Genomic DNA, 22,811 nt, shown 5'->3' on the forward strand with positions numbered 1-22,811 from the left:
CAATGTCTGTGTGGGCTTAAGTGTAAAATTAAACCAGATCAGCCAACTGCCTGGGTGCCTGACATCCACACATTTCATTAAATTGCAATCGCATGCAGAGGTCAGGGCACTGGTCACCCTGGGGTGCCCTTCAAACATCAGCACACGGGTGAGGTGCTCCACGCCCAGAACCCATGCAACTGAGAACTGTAAATGACTTTCCAACCAAAGTGTCAAGAGGCCACGCCCAAGCAACCTGCCTGGCCATGGAGTGTTCCTCATGTCCCCGCATGTCGGGCTTGGCTTGCCGCAGCAGCACATGACTCAGTGTCACTCACAGCAGGGCCAGTCACCAGTCACTAAGGCACTGAGTGCTGTCGCTCCTTCGGCTTTTTCCTGACACTTCTGTAATTGTGCAGAGCAGGCACCAGCTCTGAGAACATTTTCATAAATGGTGGAGGAGAGGAGACTGAGAAGGTCCTGAGGACTGAGAGAACAGCCTCACGTGTGACCTCAACAATCAGGCCAAGCCGCCCTGCTCACGGGCACTACAAGGCCACAGGTTGCCAAGTATTTTTAGACCCTCAGCAGTGAGGAGGGGAGGAGGGCAGAGCGTTCCAGAAGGAACCGACACAGAAGCAGATGAAGACAGCGACATCCAGGCCTCTGGTCCAGCAGGTCCCAGATGGCGGTGCACTCCCAGAGCACACGGGAACCTGGGCAGCGCTCAAACATGCTGCTATCTTCACTTCACACCCAGACACAAGAACTCTGGTTCAGAAAGCCTGGGTGCCCGAAGCCCTGCTTTCGGGCTGGATGGCATGATGCAGGGCTCTCAGTCTTCCCCAGCAGCTCCAATGGAGGACTGTGTGGACTAGCACCTAGCTGCCCTCAGACCCCGGTACTGCGCTGCTTCCGGCCTCAGAGAATGTGACAAAAGCCCAGGTCCCTCTCATTTCTCCAGCAAAGGCACACATATGCACACACACACTTGTGTACACAGTAGAGGACTCACACAAAAATAACCCGAAGATGAGCTCAGGGAAGCCTGTGAACCCCTAAGAGCCCCTCAATCTAATTAGCACCCCACTTGCCCATCCTGGCCTCTTGAAGACAGGATTCAAACCCATTCATGCCTTCTCCAGCACCCTGGCAACATCTCAGTGCAGCTGAGTGTTTCATCTATGGGTGGACCTGTAAAACACTCACAGCAAGAGCTACAGTTTTTACTTTTATCACTTCTAGACCATTCTTCTTTCTCTGTTACTGATGCAAATGTTTGAACAAAGTTTTCTACAAAACACCACTGAATGGCAGAACATTTTTCTTCAATTATGCGGGACAGTGAAGCTCCTAATACTTTCCCTAAAGAGCTAGGCATTCCTCATTTAAATCTTGAGTCCACAGGACTGAATTACTGCTATGCTCAATGTATAAACCCATAGAGGGATGATGCTACTAATATTTGGCTGGTCAAATCAGTAGGACCAGGAGTTTGTTGGTTCTTTTTAAACACACCCACAAATGAATTTATAAGGTTAAAAAAAAATAAGAATATGCCTGAAACACAAGTTTAAGGCCCTTAAACATTTTTTTTTTTTGGTACCAGGAATTGAACTCGGGTCCTTGTGCTTGCGCAGCAGGCAGTAAAACCACTGAGCTAAATCCCCGGCCCTAAGGCTCTTAAACTTTTTTTTTTTTTTTTTTGGTACTGGGGATCTAACTCAGGTCCTTGCACTTGCGCAGCAGGCGGGCAAAGCACTGAGCTAAATCCCCAGCCCGGCTCTTAAACTTTTAACGCACTAACCCAATAATGTCCTGAGAAATTGGCTTAAAGCAAAACAGATGTTTTGCTCTGGTGAAATTAGGAATGTTACCTATGTCAAAGGTAGAAGAGGAGCAGTTCATAGTTTTAAATTTACCAGCCAAATTCCAAAAGCAGGGAACACACTTCCATTTTTGCAAATTCATTAATATGCAAGATGGGCTTAAAAAGGTAAGACGAAGGTCAGCTAACCAATCAATCACTGGGTCCCCATGCAGCGAGCCATCACATACACCCTGGGAAGTCTACACTGACTTCGGACAACCGTCTGCACAGAAGCAAATTAAAGGCTAAAATGAAAGCAACCCTGGGCAGCTCTCCCAGAGGAAGAGGCCAGCCTGTCCGGAAGCACCGGGGTGGCACCTTCCCTACCAGTCAGCTACGCATGCAGAGCCACATTCCCACCAGGCACTGCCAGACCAGGGGATGGATTCTGACTGCCCGAGCAGGGACAGCAGTCACCCAGTCTATGGCCCAGAAGACGGTGTTGCTGTCCAAACTCAAAGGTGGGCAGAGGTACAGTCCAAAAGGATCAGAAACCAGGCATGACTCTGTGGGCCTGACAGAAGGGTGTGTGTGTGTGTGTGTGTGTGTGTGTGTGTGTGTCTGTGTGTATCTGTGTATTAGGGGAAGGCTTTGAGGAAGTGGGCTGGGTCCTGAAATCTGCATCACCAACACAGCCAGCTATGACAAGGACCAAACAATAGCAACAACCAAAACTGCATCTAAGAAGCAACTGGTAGTAGCCCACTGTCACATTTTAGTGACTGTCTTAGTCACTTTCCTCATCACTTGAGACACAACATCAGACGCCACAGCTTGAAAGAGGAGAGGGTTATTTTGGTTCCCATTTCAGCCCGTAGTCAGCTGGCTCTGAGGCAGGAAAGCATGTCAGACAGGAATCAGAGAGAGAAGGGAGGAGCAAGGAGGGAAACACACCTCCAGGTCACGCCTCACTGATCTGCCTCTTCCAACCAGGCCCTGCCTCCTTGCGTCACACTGGCCTATGGCACCCCATGGTCCAATCACCTTTCAGAAGCCCCACCTTGGAGCACATGAAGCTTTTGAGGAACATCCAGATATAAACCACAACCGTAATAAACCACAACTGTAACACCTCAGGAAAAACACAACAAGACTTTAGTCAACGTGTGTTCACTACGTGCCTGTGACAAAATGGCTGAGTACGAGTGGCGGAACTGACCAAAGCTGGGTACTGCTTTAGCAACCAGACTGGTGAACACCCCTTGGGAAGTCAAGAGCTACAGCCTGGGTCAGGCCATGGAGATGCTGATGCCAAAGCCACTAACATCAGGGAACGAGAGTCCAGGGTTCAAGCAGAAAACAACAGCAGACGAGGGAACAGAGACACCCATGTAAATGTTCTTCCTCAAGGTAACCCAGCTGGGCAGCGGCTCCCTACTTCTTCCTTCACTCAGTATGCTTCTCGGTGCCCCATCTCCCAGACGGATGCATGCGGTGTGGAAGGCACATCAGGCACCTGCAACAGGGCTCCCTGGCAGAACCTACCCATGCCCTCATCTGTCCTCCGAGTCATCCCCTAGACCCCACAGCACACATTACCAAGCCGGCTGCCGTGTCATCCCTGGAAAAGTCTAAATGGAGGAAAGCGAATAGGGCTGTTCTTGCCATTCATCCAGGAACATCTCGGTCCCCACGGGCCAAGGTCCCAGCTCAGTGACGGCTGCTGGCTGATGACACAAGAGCAGAGATTACAGGTGAAGCGATGGTGTTATTCAGGGAAGCGTAAAAGTGAAGGCTTTGTAAGATCAGTAGCCCCCATCTTCATGGGTCAACTCATCCCAGTGGTCTCAATGAGCATGAGCTAACTAAGAATGTGTGCTGGGAAGTTTGTTTTTTTAGCTCCTCCCAGCATTTCCAGTTAGTGAGGCTTGCAACCTCACTAATTGAATGGGACCAGGCTGGGCGTGGTGGCACACAACTGTCATCCTAGCATCTGGAGGATCAGAAGTTTGAGTAGCCTGGCCAATTTAGTGACAGAGTGAGACCCTGTCTCAAAACGAAAAATAAAAAAGGATTGGGGATGGAACTTGATCCAAAGGCCCTGGGTTCAATCCCCAGTGCCACAGAAAAATGAATAAAATAAAAGTTTTAAAACAAGAGCAGAATTAATGGCAACAACGGCAGGCAGGTGGGCCTCAAATGCCAACACCCTGCTTGGCAGAAGCCCCCTCTGTGGTCACACACATGCCACCCCTCCACACTCAGGTTACCCAGCCCAAGCTAACATGCTTTCTTCCCTGTCAGAGCCACTGTGGGACCCACCAGCAGCGATCCATGTGACACGAGTGCTGCCAATGTGGCCAAGAGCACTTGCAGAGACCGGCAAGGACAGGCGAACTTCGAGTCACTCCCCGGCCCAGTCTACACCGTCAGCAGCTTCCCGCCCATTAGTAGAGCCTGGGTAATAAGACTACCCATTTGACATACAAGCCTGAAAAGGACAGCCGAGAAGCCCTTCTCCACTGGTATCATGCAGCTCAGTGAAAGCCCCGGTCCCCAGGAGCCCAGCCTGGCCCAGCCCAGCAGTGACAGCAATGACCGAACCTTCCTAGAGCTCAGGATCCTCAAGGCCACAGCCCAGTCTGTCAGACCACACACCCCACACCAGGCGTACACTGCTCACGTGTATGCTTGTCTAAAGAGCCTACATCTAAAGACAGCAGTCCAAAAGAATCATTTCTCCATGATGCAGAGATATGTCAAAAGAATCACTTTTCTGCACTGTAATTGCAGCAGTGGGATATAATGGGGAAATAAAACACTCAGAATTAAAAGTGTGATTAATGGCAGCACACGTTTTTGTTTGTTGTTGTTGTTGTTGTTTTGGTACCGGGGATCGAACTCTGGACCTTGTGCTTGCAAGGCAGGCGGTGGAACCACTGAGCTAAATCCCTGGCCTGAGCACATGTTTATCCATTGGCAAAGTGCACCTGGCTGTGCCCTCCCCATCCACAGAGAAGCCAGCCAAGCAGCTCTGCTGGAAGGGACAGGAAGGGATGGGAAGGGACAGGAAAGGACAGGAAGGGAACAGCAGGCGGAGGCCAGCACCGCAGGTCACCAAGGCCCTGCCTTGCCCGCTCACTGCCACCTGCTGGACAGCCAAGGGACACATTTCTGGGATCAGAAAAAACGAATACTTGTAATTGGAATTGGATAACTTGGGCAGATGTACAGAAACCCTCCTTCAGATTCAGAAATGGCCACAAGTCTTTTACACTAATAAGTGAACATGTTTATTAGAAGTTCTAAAAACTGCCTACTTGTCTTTTGTTTTTTGAATTGTTTGGGTTTTTTATTTATTAATATATTTCAGGGATCCACAACATCTTTGAACAGTTATCACAGGGAAGTGATCAGCCACAAGCAAGTAAACTACAACCCTACTCCTGTCTCTTATTTTTTTGTTTTGTTTTGTTGAGACAGGGTCTCACTACGTAGTTCAGGCTGGCCTTGAATTCATTATGTAGCCCAGGCTGGCAATCCTCCTGCCTCAACTTCCCAAGTGCTGGGGTTATAGGCATACACCATTACATCTGGCCATTAATTACCTTTTTTATGCAAGCAGTGACAGTATCTAAAATCTACTCTCTTAACAAAACCTTAGCACGGTATGACATTCACTACAATTCTCAGGACTTAGAGACTGCATCTCTAAATGTATTTATCTGAGATAACTGCATCTTTGTACCCTTTAACCTAAAAAAGAAAACTCAGGGTAATCATTGAAAGAAGGCTGCAGGTGTGTCGAGAACCTGAGTCCATCATGTTATAGAGACCATGGGGGCTGCGGTGGCTTGAGCGGTTAGGAATTTCAACTTAGAGAACCCAACAGAACAGGAAATCAGCAAGATGAAGCCGTCTGCGGTCCCGAGGCACCCATCCACCCATAGCGACCTGCGAGAGATGAGCGACCATCCGGAAATTAAGAGAGACATTTCTAGGAAAAATGACAAGCTGCTGTCATTACTGAAAGATGTATCTGTTGATTCCAAAGATCCTGTATCACCTCTGCGGGCTCTTGTCCTGAAGATGATGAAGAATAAAGTCCATGGACACATTGGTGGGGAACAAACTAACTTTGGTTTATTAGAATGAACAAAGAAAATCTCCCTAGTTCACAGTTTTGGAGTCTAAAAGTTCACACAGCGCAGTGCCAGTTGTAGTGAGGACTCCCCTGGTATCTTCTCATGGTGGTCGCATCACAATGGCAAGAGCACTGGCAAGACAGGAGCCCAGACTCAGAAGGTGGCAAGGCACGTATGTTGTAACACCACGCTCGCCAGAACTAGTTCAGGTCCCACAAGAGTGATCTCAGTGTCTTCCAAATACAGCGGCCAATGGATTCCACCAGGCCCCATGTCTTGTGGTGCCACCACCTCTTACCGCTGTCACGCTGAGCACCAAGCTTCCAATAAGGGATGCTGGAGGAGCAGCCGCATTCAAATCCTAGCAAGTCTGACATCCCAAACATAAGGAACCCAAACTACGTAATGACAAGAAACCAAACGACCGGCAAAGACCCGAATAGATATTTCTCCAAAGAAGACATCCAAATCACCAGCAGACACATTTAAGAATCACTAATCATCAGGGAAATGCAAATAAAGTCATAATCCTTCAAAAAAAAAGAAAATCTCCCTCAAACTGGGAGTGGCTCTAAGAGAGGACACCATGGAAACATCTAAGTCTAGAGACCATCCGGAAATTAAGAGAGACATTGCTAGGAAAAATGACAAGCTGCTGTCATTACTGAAAGATGTATATGTTGATTCCAAAGATCCTGTATCACCTCTGCGGCTCACCCTTTCTGCGGTGTCTCTGCTGAGAGTGCTGCTGCCCACGCTGACCCTTACAGGATATGTACGTGAAAAATGAGGTCTCAAAGTTCAACCCAGACTCTCTCAAGGAGACAACACAGATCTGGAGGCATGGTACCCATGGATCAAAGCACGCTGTGAGTCAGTTACTGCTGACGTGACTTCTAGCCCTAAAATTGTGCAGTTCTCCAGGGGGAGTTTGGTGGGTTGGTGAGGATGGCTTCTCATTTCACACCATACTCAAGATTCTGGTCTCATGAAATTTCATACAACTGGGAAGTGTTTTACACACACACAAAAGACATCATTATCTCTTTTTTTGTTATTTATTCAAAATAAACCAACCAACATAAGCAAGTTAAGCCTTTCACTTAGATAAGTCCCAATACAACAACCTTCAAATACAGAGGAAGAATGGGGTTAGGGAACAGAAATAGGAGAAAGAAAAAAAATAAAGAATTGTAAATCACTCAACATTAAGTAAGTACATTTCTTCTCAAACAAAAAGAAGGAGTCACATTGGTTACCTAAAAGCAACTGGCCAAAAAATTTCATTCTTACTGAATTCCTAGCATGTGGCATGAACTGTGCTAAATCCTGAGGGTAGAATGCTGAATGTGCTTACATGTAGTCTTGCTCTGAAAGAACACACTGTCTAATGGTAGAGAGACAAGGGATTAAACTACACTATGGTGTCCAGTGACTGGAGGTGAGCAGGGTATGCAGGAGCTTAGAGAAGGGGCAGGTCACACCAGCTTCTCAAAAAAAAACAACTAATGTGAACCTGCACGAATGAGAAAAGTTATCCAGGTGAGGACAAACTGCATAGAAAGAACATTCCAGACAAGAGGAAAAATACAAAGGCCATGGCAAAGACTTGAAGAAAAAAAAGGAGGAGAGAGGAGGTGAGGGGAAGATGGGTTCTGTTTGGGATACAGAGACTGAGGCCCTCAGTGAAGGTATTTAACATGAAGCCAGATATGTGGGGCTGGAATTTAGGGGTGACCTTGGATGGAGGCAGAGATGTGAGAGATAGTAAATGATGGGTGAAAAATGTGAAAGTTGACTAAATCCCTCAGGGAGGATATACAGATTGAGAATATCATTTTAGAATGAGATACCAAAAGAAAAAAAATTAGGGGATGGAAAAGAGAAAATGAGCCACAGAAGGAAAGAGAATAAATAGAGAGATCGGGAGCAGACAAAAGAAAGTCTGGCATATGAAAAACCAAGAAACGGCCCTGAGATCAAGGTGTGTTTATGTAGATAAATTTGAGAATAAAATGTCTAGTGATGGCAGAAGAAATGAGGTCAACTTTTCCTTTTTGTCAAGATAATTTCAGTGACTTATGAAGAGATACTTGGTCTGGCAGTATTTTAGGCTATATGTCTTTGAAAGATTTATTTCTTAGACACTGATACACATACCCAAAGTGTCTGAAAAATGATTGTGCCACACCTTCCAACAGCACCAACCCAGGTGGAACCAAAGGGAGGGGGTGGGGTGGGGTGGAGAGGGCAAATTAAAGGCTCACGGAGGTGCATGGACCTGTGCTTTTCCAGGACAGAGAGCACAATATCAGCCCTGACGATCCCCCAGCAGTGGGAAAGGGAGCCCGTGATGCCTGCCAGGGCCTGTACCCGATGTGCCCCTCACTCCACCCCCACATCAGGCTCAGCAGTGGGCCGCTCCTGTTGCCAGGCTCTGGACCAAACCCTAAACATTCTAGGCCAGTACTCAGTGGCTGAGCCAACTGCCCAGGCAGCCTTGTGCCATGGAGTGGCCAGCCATTGTGGGTCTTTTGACTCTTCTCAAACTTTCATGGAGGACTTTTGGCTCCATTCGAAGCTGGCTTGCAGTGAGGAGAGAAAAACAGCTTGGTCTCCAGCTTGCAGGACTAATTCGGGAAAAATGTCAACTCTCGGACAAACTCAGCCAAGTTCAATATGAACACAAAGACTTAGAGGCAGCTCTCAAGGACCCCCGCCTAGAAGAGGAGGCCAGGGAAGCACAACGTTGGGAGGCAGCCTATAAGAAGGCGGCCAGGGACAGAGCCAAACTTCAAGAGAAGATAAGGTTTCTCTTCAAAGAGCTCAAAGAGCAAACACGACGTTTTCAATACCAGCAATTCAGGTTGGCAGAGCTTTCCAAAAGGATCCGGTCCCTAACAGAGGAATCCAACTCACTCACATTGGAAATAGCTGAAACCAAGGTCACACTGTTGAACATCAGCAAAGAACGTCTGCAGGGAGCAATGACAGATGCTCTGAGGGAAAACGCCCAACTCCAGAAAGACTAGACACAGCTTTTCCAGGAAGCTCAAGGGTGGAAAGAGAAGGTGAGTGAACTCACCTCACAGATGACCATGCTGCAAGACTCCCAGGCTCAAGCAGAACAACTGCTCTGGGAGAAAGGGAAACACATCAAGGCTCTGACTGAGCACCTGCTCATCACCACAAAAGGCTGGGTTCCCAGGCACCCAGAAGACATCACACACACTGGGAACCGGCAGCAGAAAATGAGGAGTCAACTGGAAAATGGTCCTGGCTTAGGTCACTGGCCAACAAGAGCTTTGGAGAAACTGGTCTAAGGTGCTCAGTTAAAGGCTTCCCTAAACACCATGGAAGAACAAAGAAATCAACTTCACACTCAACTCCTGGAGGCTGAGAAAACTGAAGAAGAACTGGCGGAGTCTCTGCAACATCTCCAGACTCAGCGAGCATCTTGGCAGTCAGCAAACACACAGCTGGAAAGGGAGTGGTAGAAGCTTCAGCAAAAGCGCACAGTGAGGACCCAAGTTTACCAACAAACAGTCCTGAGCTGCCACAGGAAACTGAGAGTGCAGGCGAAATCCTGGGCAGAACAAGAGCAGAAACTGTCCACCCTGCAGGAGATGGACCAAGGTGCTGAAGAGCTGAAGATCTATAGAAAGCGAGCCCAAGATTTAGAGGAGGAATGGGAGAGGACCATCCATTTCTACCAATGGCAGCTCACCTCCCTGCAGAGAGAGGCCCGTGAGAACTGGGTAGCAGCTCACATGGCTGAGAGAGAGCTCCAGGATTTAAGAAGAGCCAATGTTTGCACCAGACAACACCTCAGTGCAGCAGAGCTGAAAGCTCCCCTTTTGGGCAAAGAACCTGCCACACTCAGTGTCACAAAGAGTGCATCTGCTAGACAGCGCTCCCCACAGGGTCCCTCCCCTAGGGGTCGTCCTACATCTGCAAAAGAGATCTGTTCACCCTTCTTCAGACACTGTGGGAGGAGCCACCGGTAAGCTCAGCTTAGACTCCAACAGGACCAGGAAGCCCATCCAGAGCCTCTCACCTGGGCCTCATTCAGCTCTGCCTGCCCAAACCCAAGCCCCAGCACAGGCCTTTATTCCTCCTGCCCTTCCTCCAGGTGGAGCTCCATCGTTTCTAAGGCCCCCAGTGGCCCAGGTCCTGAAAGGTCCTGCTGCTTCTCCTCTGCCTCCTCCAGGAAACAAAGACAAAGCATGTCCACTTCACTGGCCCCTCAGGTGTCTCCCTGACCCACGGCCAGCATTCCCAGTGACAAACGTCTATTCCCCATGGCCTATTCCTCAGTCTCTTCCCACAGGAGCTGAGGTTTCCCCAACCCCCACAAGCTGAAAGCAGGGGCTCCTCTGGGATCCACTCAGATTCCCAAGGAGCCTGATACTCAACACCCAGCCCCACAACAGGAAGCTGGGCCATAGCTTTGCTCTCCCTTCAGAGTCACTCCCACAGTCTCCCTCACTTTCTGCACTTCCGCTCTTTCTCAGGCATAGTATTTAGTAAATAAAGAGAATTTAAATTTTAAAAAAGAGAGAGAGAATTTAAACATGAAAAAAAAGAAATATCTCAAAAAAAAGAAAGAAGGCTGCAGATCCCAAAGGTGGAAGGCATCACTACCATTTCCAGAAAAAACACTGAGAATGAAAAGGCTTGATTAAAATTTTTCTTGAAATAGAGTTAAAGCAGAATAATACATCAAAAAACAGAATAATGATCAAATAAAGCCAGAGGGAATAGCCAGAGGCAGGAGAAAAACCTAGAGAAAAAGCACCCTGGGGAACAGGACTGCAAGGGCAGCCTAGGCCCAGGAACCCTCAAGGAGGAAGCAAGGCCAAGTCCACTGTGAAGGGACCCTGGCTGCTCTCTACCTCTTGGGAATCCTCCTGCCTCAGCCTCCCAAGCCCTGAGAGTACAGATGTGTGCCACTACACAGGTTCATTTGTGATGTTTTCAATGTTATTATTAATTCCAAGACCCTCAGTGGCCACGCCTGAAATCTAGTACTTCTCAGACTCCCCACTTCTACATCAGTACAAAGTGTCAGGGACAGAAGAGAAAGCTTCTGGTCCCCTTAAAAACGTAGCTCTGTGCATCACCCCGCCAGAAGGGTCCAGCACGTCCGGCATGGCCCTCTGTACAGCACCTCAGCCGGGAAGCACAAACAAGAACTGCTCCCTCGGTTATGGCTCCCCCACCTGGTGCTGAGTGATTAAAGCCCTTAAAAGTGTGTCGTGCACGCTGAGACCACACAGGCTACAAGGACATCCAACACATCTCCTTTCTGTTTTAATCACATTTTTTGCTGAAAGCTTACAGAGTTGGCAATAAAACCAGGTCAGACATGGGTTTAGAAACAGGAGGATCCACAAAGATCCTTGGGCGGAGCATCCACCACACCTGGGACAAAAGCCCTCCAGGTAACCATTCTTCCTGCATGGCAGAGCCCTCCAGGATCGCTGCTCTGCTGCCACCCAGTGGCAGGTGGGCACATAGCACCTGGCTCAGGACCAGGAGGAGCCCAGGACCAGGCTCTGCCAGGACATTTTCTCCAGCCACAGGCCCAGGAAGATGCACACTCTCGGGAAGAGAGGTATTACAATAAAAGCAAGCAGCAGCAATAAAGTGCTTCCTTCACGGCTAACTGAGGATTAAACCAAAGCCAGAACATGCTACCAGAACCTAGGAGACAGCCCGAGCCCTTGACTTACCTGTTTTGGGTCAGAGGTGGCAGTGCCGGGAGCCGGAGACTCCAGCTCTATGGTCACAGGCCCATCGTTCTGAATATGCACCTGCATGTAGGCACCAAATTTGCCATCTGAAAGAACAACACACAGCGTTACAGAGCCAGAGACCCAGGGGGCTCTGTCCAAAAAACATTGAAGGACTCAAAAACCTGGGAGGAGAATCCAAGAGCAGAAAACAGCATGGATGTTGCTGTGTCCCCAAGGTGTCCTCTAACACCGCAGGAGACAGGTGACAGGATGTGAGGTGGCAGGAACGCAAACCGCAGGTCCAGTGTGTCAGCACCAGGTCTTGGATGTCCCTGCTCCATCCAGGAGAACCAGGCTACTCTCCTCCTGGGCTCGGGCCAGCCTCACAGGCAACTCCTCCAATCCAAGGGACCTCTGTGAGCCCCTGTCCCCACCACCATGACCCTCCACCTCTGATTCTACTCTGCCCGGAGCACTTCCTCTGGTGATCTGGCTTAATCTCAGGACTTAGACAAAGGCACACACCAACTGCTGGTTTTCTTTGGCCCAAGGACAGGACTTGGCCCTGGAAATTGTACCAGAAGCGCCCAAGCTGTCTCTACCATTTTTATAGGCCCACCGGGGAGCAAATGTGCCCAGAGAATGGTGACTTTCAGTGACCTCCTGTCAGACTGAAGTGGCCATTCACATCCAAAGCTTTTATTTGATCTGTGTCAGACTAGCTAAAAAAGACATCAGCTGCAAAGGAAACCATGTGTTTAATTGCATGCTAAAATTATAGCTACAATTAGCAAATTTCAGCACTGCACTCCTCAGGAGACTGAAGGCAGGCTCAGGAGGAAAGGAATTATTTCCGACCTTGAGTTTCTGTTGCCAGGATATACAGCACACATTTCAGCCTGTTTATCATTCCAAGTAGCAAGAATTTATTTTCTTTTCCTGTTTTCCTTCAATTAAGAACAGAACTATTATCTGAATTTCCATTTGTACCCACAATAAATCCAAAGACATGTTTTAAGAGGTCTTAAAATGGTAACATTTTTTTTCCAGTGTAGGTCAAAGGGTGAAGTCCCCAATAAAAATTATACTGGCCAGGGAAAATAAACAGTTTTTAAAAGGAAAGACAAAAATCTATCTACAAATCTACATCTGGGCTCCTAGGTTGATATAATCAAGTTGTGCTTAATCAAGTCTCAGGGTCCTTCTACCCACAATGGCAGGGTGAGTGTGGTCATGGCCACATTGTAGGCAGGATCCTCTGCTAGCACCCACAAGATGGGAACCGGGCACCCCTAGTGGCTGCCAGGGTCCCTAGCCAGAGACTTAGCCCAGCACTATAGGACTCTCTATTTACCTGACAAGGCTGGTGTCCATGCCCCTCTGGACAGTGCCAGACTGCCTGCCTCTTCAGGGTCCTGGGGAGTCATGGGGGTGCACGTGAGTGATTGTCATCATGCCCACCACTGTCCATGGCAGCACATGGGCAAACCAGGGGAGACTCAGGAAACACCACCCAGGGCAAGCTGCTGGGGAAAATGGGCAGAAGGAAAGAAACACAGCACTGCTTCTCGGCCTCTGCTCTCCAAAGCGTGGCCATGACCTACTGGGGCTCATTCACCCCTGGGGTGGCAGAGGGGATATCAGTTCTGGACTCGGAGCTTTGGGCCGATGCCCAAGCACATCCCCTATAGGCAGCTCTCCCCGCCCCTCTCCTCTGTTCCACCTGTGCATCTGTCTGGAGTTCTCACAGAGCCGAGAGGTCAGTGCTGGTAACCCTAACACTGGGGTTCAAGCCAAGGCCAGGCCAGCACCCTGCCGAACTGCTGGGCAGTGTCATGCCAAGGATATGGGAGTGACATCTAGGACAGCACTTTCCCCAGCTGTGGCACCACTTCCATGGTAACAGGAGGGCACCTTGGCATCCCTGCCTCACAGAGCACTTGGCCAGAGTCGTGAGCCATCCTGGGGGACAAAGATTCCCACATGGCAGCAGATGCCCAGCTCTGGCCCTCATCAGAGACCAGGGACTCTGGAAAAGAACCTTCCCTGGGGACTTGGCTGGAAACACATCTGTCTGGCAGCAAACAGGGACCGTACAGGTCCTTCAGGCACTGAGGCTGAGTGTCTGGGTGCATGAGAGCCAGGCCTAGGTGGACAGCACAGGAAGCAGGGACCTTCCACAGTCAGGATGGAGGTAGCTGGAAGGCCAGCCCTGGAGTCCAGGGATACTCCCTGGGTCCCCGAGAGTGTAGGTACCTGTCACCTGGGGGTGTTCTCAATCCCAAACCCAGAACTAACGCATGGGCCCAGTACCAGGCTCACTTCTGAGGGGCTGAGGTCCCAGCTGACTTTAAGTTCTGAGGTTCTGGGTTCCATGCGACCAGACCCTTGTGCCCCCTGTGGAGATGTAAGGCAAGGGTTTCTCTGTCGGTGGGAGCTCTCTAGACACCTCCTGGCCTCAGTCTGCCTGTGAGCACGTTGCAGACAGTCAGAGGCTGCTTGGTCTTCTAACAAGGAGCTAAGGAGCTGTGCAAGGATACCTCAGTGTCCAAAGCCCAAGGGACCTATGAGGACACATATGTGACACAGCTCAGATACAGCTGCTGAATGCACTCAGACTCAACTGGGCATCGACACCCAGAAAGTAAGCAACCAGAGAGATGGCTTCTGGGTCATCATACTGCAGGATCTGATTTCAGACTTCAATTCCTGGAGACTCAAAAGCGATACGGAATTGAACCATGGCCCATTATTCTCCCTGGGGCTACAATAACGGGAGATTCAGAGCCCACGATGGCCACTGGCATTCGTATTAGATTGCTGTGTTAGGACTGTCACTTGTCCTCGCTGCACAGCCCCTGCTGTCCTGGGCTGGGCTGGGGTCTGACATGGATGCGAAACAGCCCAGAGAACCAGTCTCTAGCTTCGGAGCAGAGCAGCCTTGAGGGCTTCCCAGCAGGGCTCTGACCAGGTCACAGCTTCAGGGGACAGAGAACATAAGCAGGGGCAGCCACAGCCAGAGAGAAGCTTGGAGCCACCCTCCATCTGCTCCTGACCCCTGTGGGGAGAGAGCCATGATCTTCAGAGAGCCACATGCCCTCTCCTCCAGACTGTGCACACACGCATGCACACAGGCACACACACACGGCTATGCTTGTAATTACTGTGAAGCAGTGAGACCCAGTGATCCCTCACATTTTCCCAACTCCACGTGTTCCCTGCAGCATTTATACTGGGGCGGACATAGCTCCCTCGCTGAGTGGTTGTCTGAGGGAGACCCCACTGGAGGTGGAAAGGGACTGTCACAGCCGCTCAGAGGAGATACGATGACAGCTTGGGCTGGGCAGCTACAGCAGAAGTGGCACCATCTTGTCCCCCGTTCCTTGAGAGGATTTGCCAAAGGACCAGAGAGACAGGGAAGGGGGATCGAAAAATTCTAAAGCTCTGGGTCATGAGTTCACTTGTTAAAAAATGATTCTACAATGCTAATGAAATAAAGAACCAGGAAAAGAAGCTGCATGATAAAAAGTGAAGATGATGGAATGAAAAGTACAGATTAAAGCAAAACAATGAAATGAGAGATGTGGGAATGACCAGCCTTGATGAAGTAACTTCAAGCCAGTTTGCTGAAAAAGCACTCAACACTAAGGAGAAAAAGGGGGACTATATCTAAACCTCAGTGGGAAAAGGCTACAACTCTAGACAGACAGGTCTCTCTAAGGCACTAAAAAAAGTCTGTAAAATCATCTGCCAGTAAATTTTAAAATCCAGACAGGAAGGAGATTACAGGCAATGTTAGGTGCCCACTGGGCCCAAGAGGTGCTGGGAAACTGACCACAGCCAAAGACGTCATGCCCACAGGATTTTACTAACAAGGTTTTTGTTGTTTTTTTTTGGTACCGGGGATCGAACTCGGGTCCTTGCGCTTGCGCAGCAGGCGGCAAAACCACTGAGCTAAATCCCCGGCCCTTACTAACAAGTTTTATTAAAGCAAATAATTCTATGTCATTTAAATTAGTCCAGACCATAGAAAAAAATTAAAAGCTTTCTGATCTATTCTGCAAAGCCAGTATTACCCTAATACTAACATTGGACATGAATAAAAAAAAAAGTAAGCAAAGGCCCTCCTTTGAATACAAATGCAAAACTCTACATGGACACTTGGTAACTCACAGGCGACAGTGACCAGAGGATTAATCAGCATGGTTCACGATTAGGGTTAACATTTACTGAAAAAGATACTGGGGGAAAAAAATTTGCTTTCCTGCCTGTCTGAAAATGAAACTCTAAGCCTAGCGTGGTTGGCACATGCCTGTAATCTCAGCACTGGGGAGGCTGAGGCAGGAAGATTGCCACAAGTTCAAGGCCAGCCTGAGCTATTCAGTGAGACCTAATTTCAAAAAAAGAAACTCTGACTTGGTAATAAGCAAGGGAAGCCCACTTCTTTAACTTTAAGAAGATCACATGGGGCCGGGGATTTAGCTCAGTGGTTCCGCCGCCTGCCTTGCAAGCGCAAGGACCCACGTCCAATCCCCAGTACCAAAAAAAAGATCACATGGGGACTACCTTCTCCCACAGCTGGGTGACTGAAATACCCCGAACAATCCTCCCCCTCCTTAAGCAGGAATTCAAGACACTGAAAAGATGGAGCAAATATCTCCAGGCTCCAACTGCAGACCAAGACCAGGGACAGAGGCTCCCAGGAGTGGGAGACTTATGATGAGTACCAGGATATCTGCATAGTGTCAAAGCAACGCCACACAACACATTCCAATGACAAAGAGGCCGGCAGAAGTGTCACAGAGAACGAGACATAGTTACATCCTGTACCCAACATACTACACTGAGAAGGGTGAAGGATCACTTATGGGGCACCCTGCCCAAAATGCAGGGCACAAGCCTCCAGAGAGCCATCACAGCCACACCGAGGGGAGTCCTGGTGTCCTATAAGTAAGTGACTCAGAAAAGGGGCCTAGGCAGAAAGACAAGAAGAGCCTGAGGCGCCGCCTAGTGCTGGAGGAGTCTGAGGAGAGGCCTCACCAAAGGCAGCACGGACTCTGGCCTGGATGCTCAGCCAGGCGAAGGGCACCGGTGGGACCACCTCAAAATCTGAATCGCATCTGCAGCTGAATTCACGGTAAGTTATCAACACTATAATCCTGGCTTTGATAACTGCACTGCATGTTATCAGTGGATGCTAGATGAAGTAGACACCTTGTGTAAACCTTTCCAGAATTCTAAATTACTTCAAAATAAAGTTAAAAATATAATTTTTTTTAACATTCCATGCAAGATTTTAGTTGGCTCAGTTGAGAGGTTTGTAGCCTAAGCCACTGGAAGGCTGGCACTGTCACTGACTGAGGTAAGGAAAGCCCACAGGTGGCATGCCGTGGCACAGGAAGTGACTGACTCTCAACTCAAGTGACAGTAAAACTCCACACTGGAAGCGATTAATCAGGGCCTGGTGGTGTAGTACAGTGGAAGAACATTTACCTAGCGCATGCAAGGCCCTGGGCCCCTTGGCCCTTCCATCCCAGAAAGAAAGAAGGGAAGGGAGGCAGGAAGGAGGGAGAAAAGGATTAGTATAAACTGGAAGGATTCAGCCAGGACACAAAAAAGAAAAGGATGACTCAGGCTACACCACTTACACTACCCATTGACTCAGGAAAGCCTTGGTTTGAAGAACATAAAACAAGAATCAAGTAATTTATCAATATTTCTTAATTCCTAGGCCCTGGATCAGTAATACCTTGAATTCTTCCTGCTGAGTAGTTCAGACTTTTCCTCTCATCTGCAGCCATCGTGTATACTAGGACTGTGACAGTGGCAAACAGGAACTTCTTTCCACCTACACTTGTACCGTCTTTTAAAGTAGTGTCCTATTTCTCTCAAACTGAGCTGCTGTAACAGATGCCATAAGGCAAGAAAGAACTGAGTCTATAATTCATGAACACAAGTACACAGAGTGCTTACGAAATGACAAAAAAAGGATGGAGGAAATAAGGAGGGAGGAGCCCAGAGAGGAAGTGTGTGAGCCAGCTCTCTCTTAATATAACCAAATACCTGAGACAACCAACTTAGAATGAGGAAAGGCTTAGTATGGCCCACGCTTTCAGTCCACAGTTGGTTGGCCCTGTTACTTTTGGGCCTGGAATGAGGCAAAGCAGGTATAGAGTATGTGGTGACAGAAACTGTTCACCTCATGGTGGTGGCTGGGAGGCAGAGAGGGAGACCAGAAGGGGTGCGGTCCCAATATCCCCTTCAAGGCCACACCCCCTCATGACCTCACTTCCTCCCACTAAGTTCCACCTCTTAAAGGTTCCACTTCCAGTAGCAGCACAGGCTGGGGAATCAGCCTTTAACATGGGGGCCTTTGGGGGATGCTCAAGATCCAAACTATCGCAGAAAAGGAAGGTGGATGGGACAGCAGAGCCACTGAAAAGAGCCTGTCCTCGTGTCCCTGGACCCATGGGCACACATCACATAAAACAGGACTGGGAACAAGGCGGTGTGTACAAGGCCCAGGAGTGTAAAAAAAAAAAAAAAAAAAAGTACTAACCAGGGCTGGGAATTTAGCTCAGTGGTTCCGCCACCTGCCTCACAAGCACAAGGTCCCAAGTTCAATCCCCAGTACAAAAAAAAAAAAAAAAAAAATAGGCACCTCCTATGTGCAGGACACTCTGCCGTCACCACAGGGCCACCAGATCACCACCAGGCACCAACACTGCTCCTGAGGCAGGACACACAAGGATTTTAGGGAGCAGAAAGAAGAACTGGTAAGATTAGGCTGCTGTCCACAATGGAGAACCCAGAAAGTAAATCATGGAAATCATGGAAAGGAAGGCATTAAATACGAAAGTGGGAAGATGGAAGCTAAGTTAGAGGAGACAATTGAAGGGTAAAGCCAAAACAGGGAGCTGCAGGAATAAACAAGAAAGCCAGCAAGTAAACTACTGAAGAGACTGAAGGAATAAGAAAGAAGGACAGGAAATGCCAACCAACTGGCCAACAGCAATCTTGGCTCCCTCCATGGCAAACTCCTTCAGGAGGGTACTGGTCCCACGCATCTTGCCCATCCGGCCACTCAGGAAGACTGAAGATGTCGACCCATGTTGCAGTTTGCTAAATTGATATTAAAAATAATGACTCTGGCATCCCAGTCTTTGCCAAAGCCTATAAATCAGACTTCTGCTGAAAGTTCACTCATGCTGCTAAAATGATTTCAGTGGTAAAAAGAGTAGAAAATTAAATCCATAGAAATCAAATGCTAACCACAGAGCAGGAACTAGACATGGCTTCGGGCTCCTGGCACCTTCTGTGTTACGCAGCTGCAGGAGGCCTGGATGTGACAGATGTCCCACACGGAGAGGAGCAGAAGCTGCACCCCCAAAGTGTCTACCCACGCTCCTCTAGCTCTTTGACTCCCATGACGCATTAGACCCCGCAGAGAACACACAGGTAGCTCGTTTTCATTCCGCAGCAGCTTCTGATTTGCTAAACAAATACTTTCCTGGGCCCAGTGCATATGATTCAGAGCAGAGCCTTGTGCACAGGAGTCATTCCCTAAGGATCAGAAGAGGCAGAGGATGAGGGACATTCAGAGAGTAGCAGGGTCCTCAGCTGTAGAGCTTAGAGACTGGCACATGTTGTGACAGTCCTTCTCTGGCATGGGCCCAGCTCCCCTCTATGTCCCCTGGTTATAGTTTGGGTCTCAATGTCCCCACAAAGCCTTGTGGTCATAGGTGACTTTTTCAGAGATGGCTGAATCTAGAGTGTGTGATGCTGGGATTCAGGGTATGTGATTACTAAACCAGTACACTGATTGGTTTGGCACCACCCTAATCCTGGTAGTCTACATAAGATAAAATGGGCAGAGGGATGCTGTAAGGTCCCATCTTGCTTTTGCTACCATGTGGGCACCATGAATTGTTTCTCCTCTGTGATGCCCCTCTCCCATGTGCTACTCTGCCTTGGAGCCAGTCAATTATGGACTGAAACCTAAATAAACCCTTTCTCCTTTAAATTTGGGTGTCAGGTATTTTGTCTCAGCAATAAGAGAAAAGTAACTAAGACACCCCTCTTGGTACCCCACGGGCCCACTGTGACCAATGCAGATGGCAAGTGCATGCTGCGCCACTCCCCAGGCCTGGCCTTAGGGACCAGCCTTTATATGTCCTGTTCTGTTCCAGGTTCCAGGAAGTTAGCTCTAGAAGCCAGTTCTGAGCTGGAAACACAGCTTTCCTGAGATGCCTGGCCAAGGGGAACCCCAGAGAAGGGAAGGAGAAAGGAAGTGGGGCAGAGAAGAAGGGGCTGAGGGCACCAAGGCCATCTGAGAGGCAAGCAGGGAGGGAGGAGGGTACACAAGGGCCACAGTGAGAGCTTGAGAAGGGTCACATACAGGTGCTTCCTAACACTACAGTCTGTCTCTTCTCTCGCCTCTCTGGTCTCTGCACGGACAGTGCCTCATGTTGTCCTTGCTACAAACACAGCAGCCAGCAGTGCCCCCAGTGACCAGGTTGTCCTGGCCAGCAGTGTTCCAGGGTTACTGTTTCTCCTTCTCCTCCACCCACATCTGTCCCTGCCCTTCTTTGGCCCAAGGCAGCCACCCGTGAGCTGAAGCTGGGATCCCTGTCTTCCCTGGACACCTGGAAGGTCTGCAGCATCCTCTAGCCCCTGCCTCATCTACCTCAGGAAGTCATCCACAGGCACACTGACAACCACCCTGCCCTGGGGCTGCTTCTCAGGGGCACCTGCCAGCCCGCTTGCCTGGGGTTTCCAGGAATGTGAGGGATTCAGTCCCCAGCCTGGGGGGCCCTACACAGCCTGACCTCTGCTCCAAGGCCGACCTGTCCAGTGCCTGGGTCACTACAACAGAAGGAGGAGAGGCCAGAGAACCTGAGGATGCTTCTGACTTATGCCCTGGCAGCCCCAATCTCTGTTTAACTGAGGTGAGGGTGCAGACAAGGTGAGCATCAGAATTAACCACACTCTTGGCCTGATGAGTCAAGAAGCCCCAACAAAAGCCCTGCACCCCACCACACAGCACAAGCCCAAGCACAGCCACCCTGCCTGGGCGCAGGTGTCCCATTCCCTCTGACTCCGGGGACAGAGAGATCTGATCCCTACGCAAGCCGGGGACAGCAGACTCTGCTGGGCAAAGCCACACAAGCCACTGTAGGGTTGGCACCAGCAGAAGGGCCAACAAGCAGGTGTCTGGGCCCAGGTGGGTACTGGCTGGGGATGGGGAACATCAGGCTGGCAGTGTAATGGCAATCCCTCTAATCAGCTGGGCGCTGGCTGGGGCATGAGGAAACACAGAGGAATGAAAGGGACAACGACCTTCTGTTCACTCTTCAACAATACTTAAGAGAAACAAGTTAAATAGAAATGTAAAATCAATGTTCAGTCATGACAGGAGAAGGAAGTGAAAAGAAATGTTAAATCTAATTAAACTTCTAAAGCTACTGAAGGGGACTTGAAAATTCCGAAATAAAAAGAAGCATTTAGCAGCTCACTTACATTCCAACATCCCTTCCACAAAGCAGGGCTCTCCACAGGGAAGCTCAAGCCAAACTCCCCAAATTAACTAAAAGACAACAAACGTGCAAAACATGCGCTATGCATTTTGTTCTGTCGAAAGCTGCAAAAGAATTAAGGCCAAAAGAAAGAATTATGCACTGTTGATGTAACTGTAATCTTTCTGCAAGTCCAAAAGACTTGGAAATAGATTTCGATTAAAACTCTGCATAATTCATGTAGACTTTTCATAAAAATGATCAGATGTATCACATCCCATGAGTGAGGATTCTGATCCATTATAAAATTATATTGTCTACAGTACATTATTCCAGGCACTCCCTATAATTCCCTGGATAAAATACATATCATTTCAAAAAGGGACAGGTATTTTTAGGAACACAAAGCACCTAATAACATAAAACACTCCTCCTGAAGGACTCAGATGAAAGCTGTTTTGTTTTCTTTCAAGAGTTCCATAATAACGGTCAATGTGCTCACAGCTAAAGTGCCTTCTAATATACATCTGAGATTACTCAAAACTGGATGATTCCACCAACATGGACAACAGAGAAGACAACGCTGGCAGTAACTGATTTGGGGCTCAGCAAAAAGAATTCCTCACAGAAACCAACTTAATTCCTCATCTGAGAAGAGACTGACTGTTCACAGCAGAGGCAGCAGGAGGAACCAAAAGGACAAAGAGTGGGGTGAAGCATGGAGATCCGACAGAGTGCCCTGGATTCCCAGGACTGGCGAACACACTGGCCACCAGGCACTGGCAAAGGACAGTGCAGCTAGCAGGGACCCCATGTCCATGAGACAAGTGGACACATTTTGCAAGGGGGAGATCCCAAAGAAAATGCCAAGGGGACAAAGAGCAGCAAGCCTGACCAACAGAGGATCCACAAGGTGGGCTCTGCTACCGCACCCCAAGGCCACCTTGTAATTGTCAGTACCGCGGCTGAGAAGAGCCCTATGGGAAAAGGGTCTGGGTTTGTTCAATGCAGAGAGAGAAAATTAAAGAACCTGAAACACTGCAAAGTTAACAACAAGAATTAGATATCTGGGGCCAGGGATTTAGCTCAGTGGTTTTGCCGCCTACTGAGCAAGTGCAAGGACCCCAGTTCGATCCCCGGTACCAAAAAAAAAAAAATTAGATATCTGTAAAAGCACATGACAAGAAAAGGAAATACTGCAGTTGGATATTGAAAAAGACGTCCTACTTTAATAGGTCACGCTAGGTGTGGTGGTGGTTGCCTGTAATCCCAGAACGTACACATTAGATAAGAAGAAATAAAATCTGTAATTTAAGTTTCCTCCTCAGGAAACTAAGAAAAAAAAGAGCAGATTAAATCCAAAGTAAGTAGAAGAAAAAAATATTAAAAATTAGAACAGAAATTGATGAAACTGAAAGCAGGAAATCAACAGAGTAAATCAAACCAATAGCTGGTTCTTTAAGAATATAAATGAAACCAATAAGCCACTAGATAGGCTAAGAAAAAGAAGACACAAATTACTAACATGAACAACAAAATGAGACATCAGTACAGATGCAAGGGTATTAAAAGGATAAGGGATTATCTTGAACAAGTCTAAGCCCACAAGTTGGATAACCTAATG

The 22,811-nt window shown here is 48.6% G+C and overlaps 1 protein-coding gene and 1 pseudogene across 2 annotated transcripts in view; one reads left to right on the forward strand and one right to left on the reverse strand.

The window, feature by feature from the left end:
- Positions 1 to 22,811, reverse strand: part of Dtd1 (D-aminoacyl-tRNA deacylase 1) — a 125,332-nt gene that overhangs the window by 91,447 nt on the left and 11,074 nt on the right. For both annotated transcript variants that reach the window (XM_004840886.3, XM_021255117.2), the window contains one exon: positions 11,670 to 11,776. In XM_004840886.3, coding sequence (XP_004840943.1) covers positions 11,670 to 11,776 — 107 coding nt within the window. The remainder of the gene's footprint in view (positions 1 to 11,669; positions 11,777 to 22,811) is intronic.
- On the forward strand, positions 8,410 to 11,743 carry LOC147824623 (melanoma inhibitory activity protein 2-like; annotated as a pseudogene).

Source organism: Heterocephalus glaber, unplaced genomic scaffold (genome assembly GCF_053883595.1).
Source record: "Heterocephalus glaber isolate CG9 unplaced genomic scaffold, H.glaber_assembly_v1.0 deba00001532, whole genome shotgun sequence".
Lineage (NCBI taxonomy): Eukaryota > Metazoa > Chordata > Mammalia > Rodentia > Bathyergidae > Heterocephalus > Heterocephalus glaber.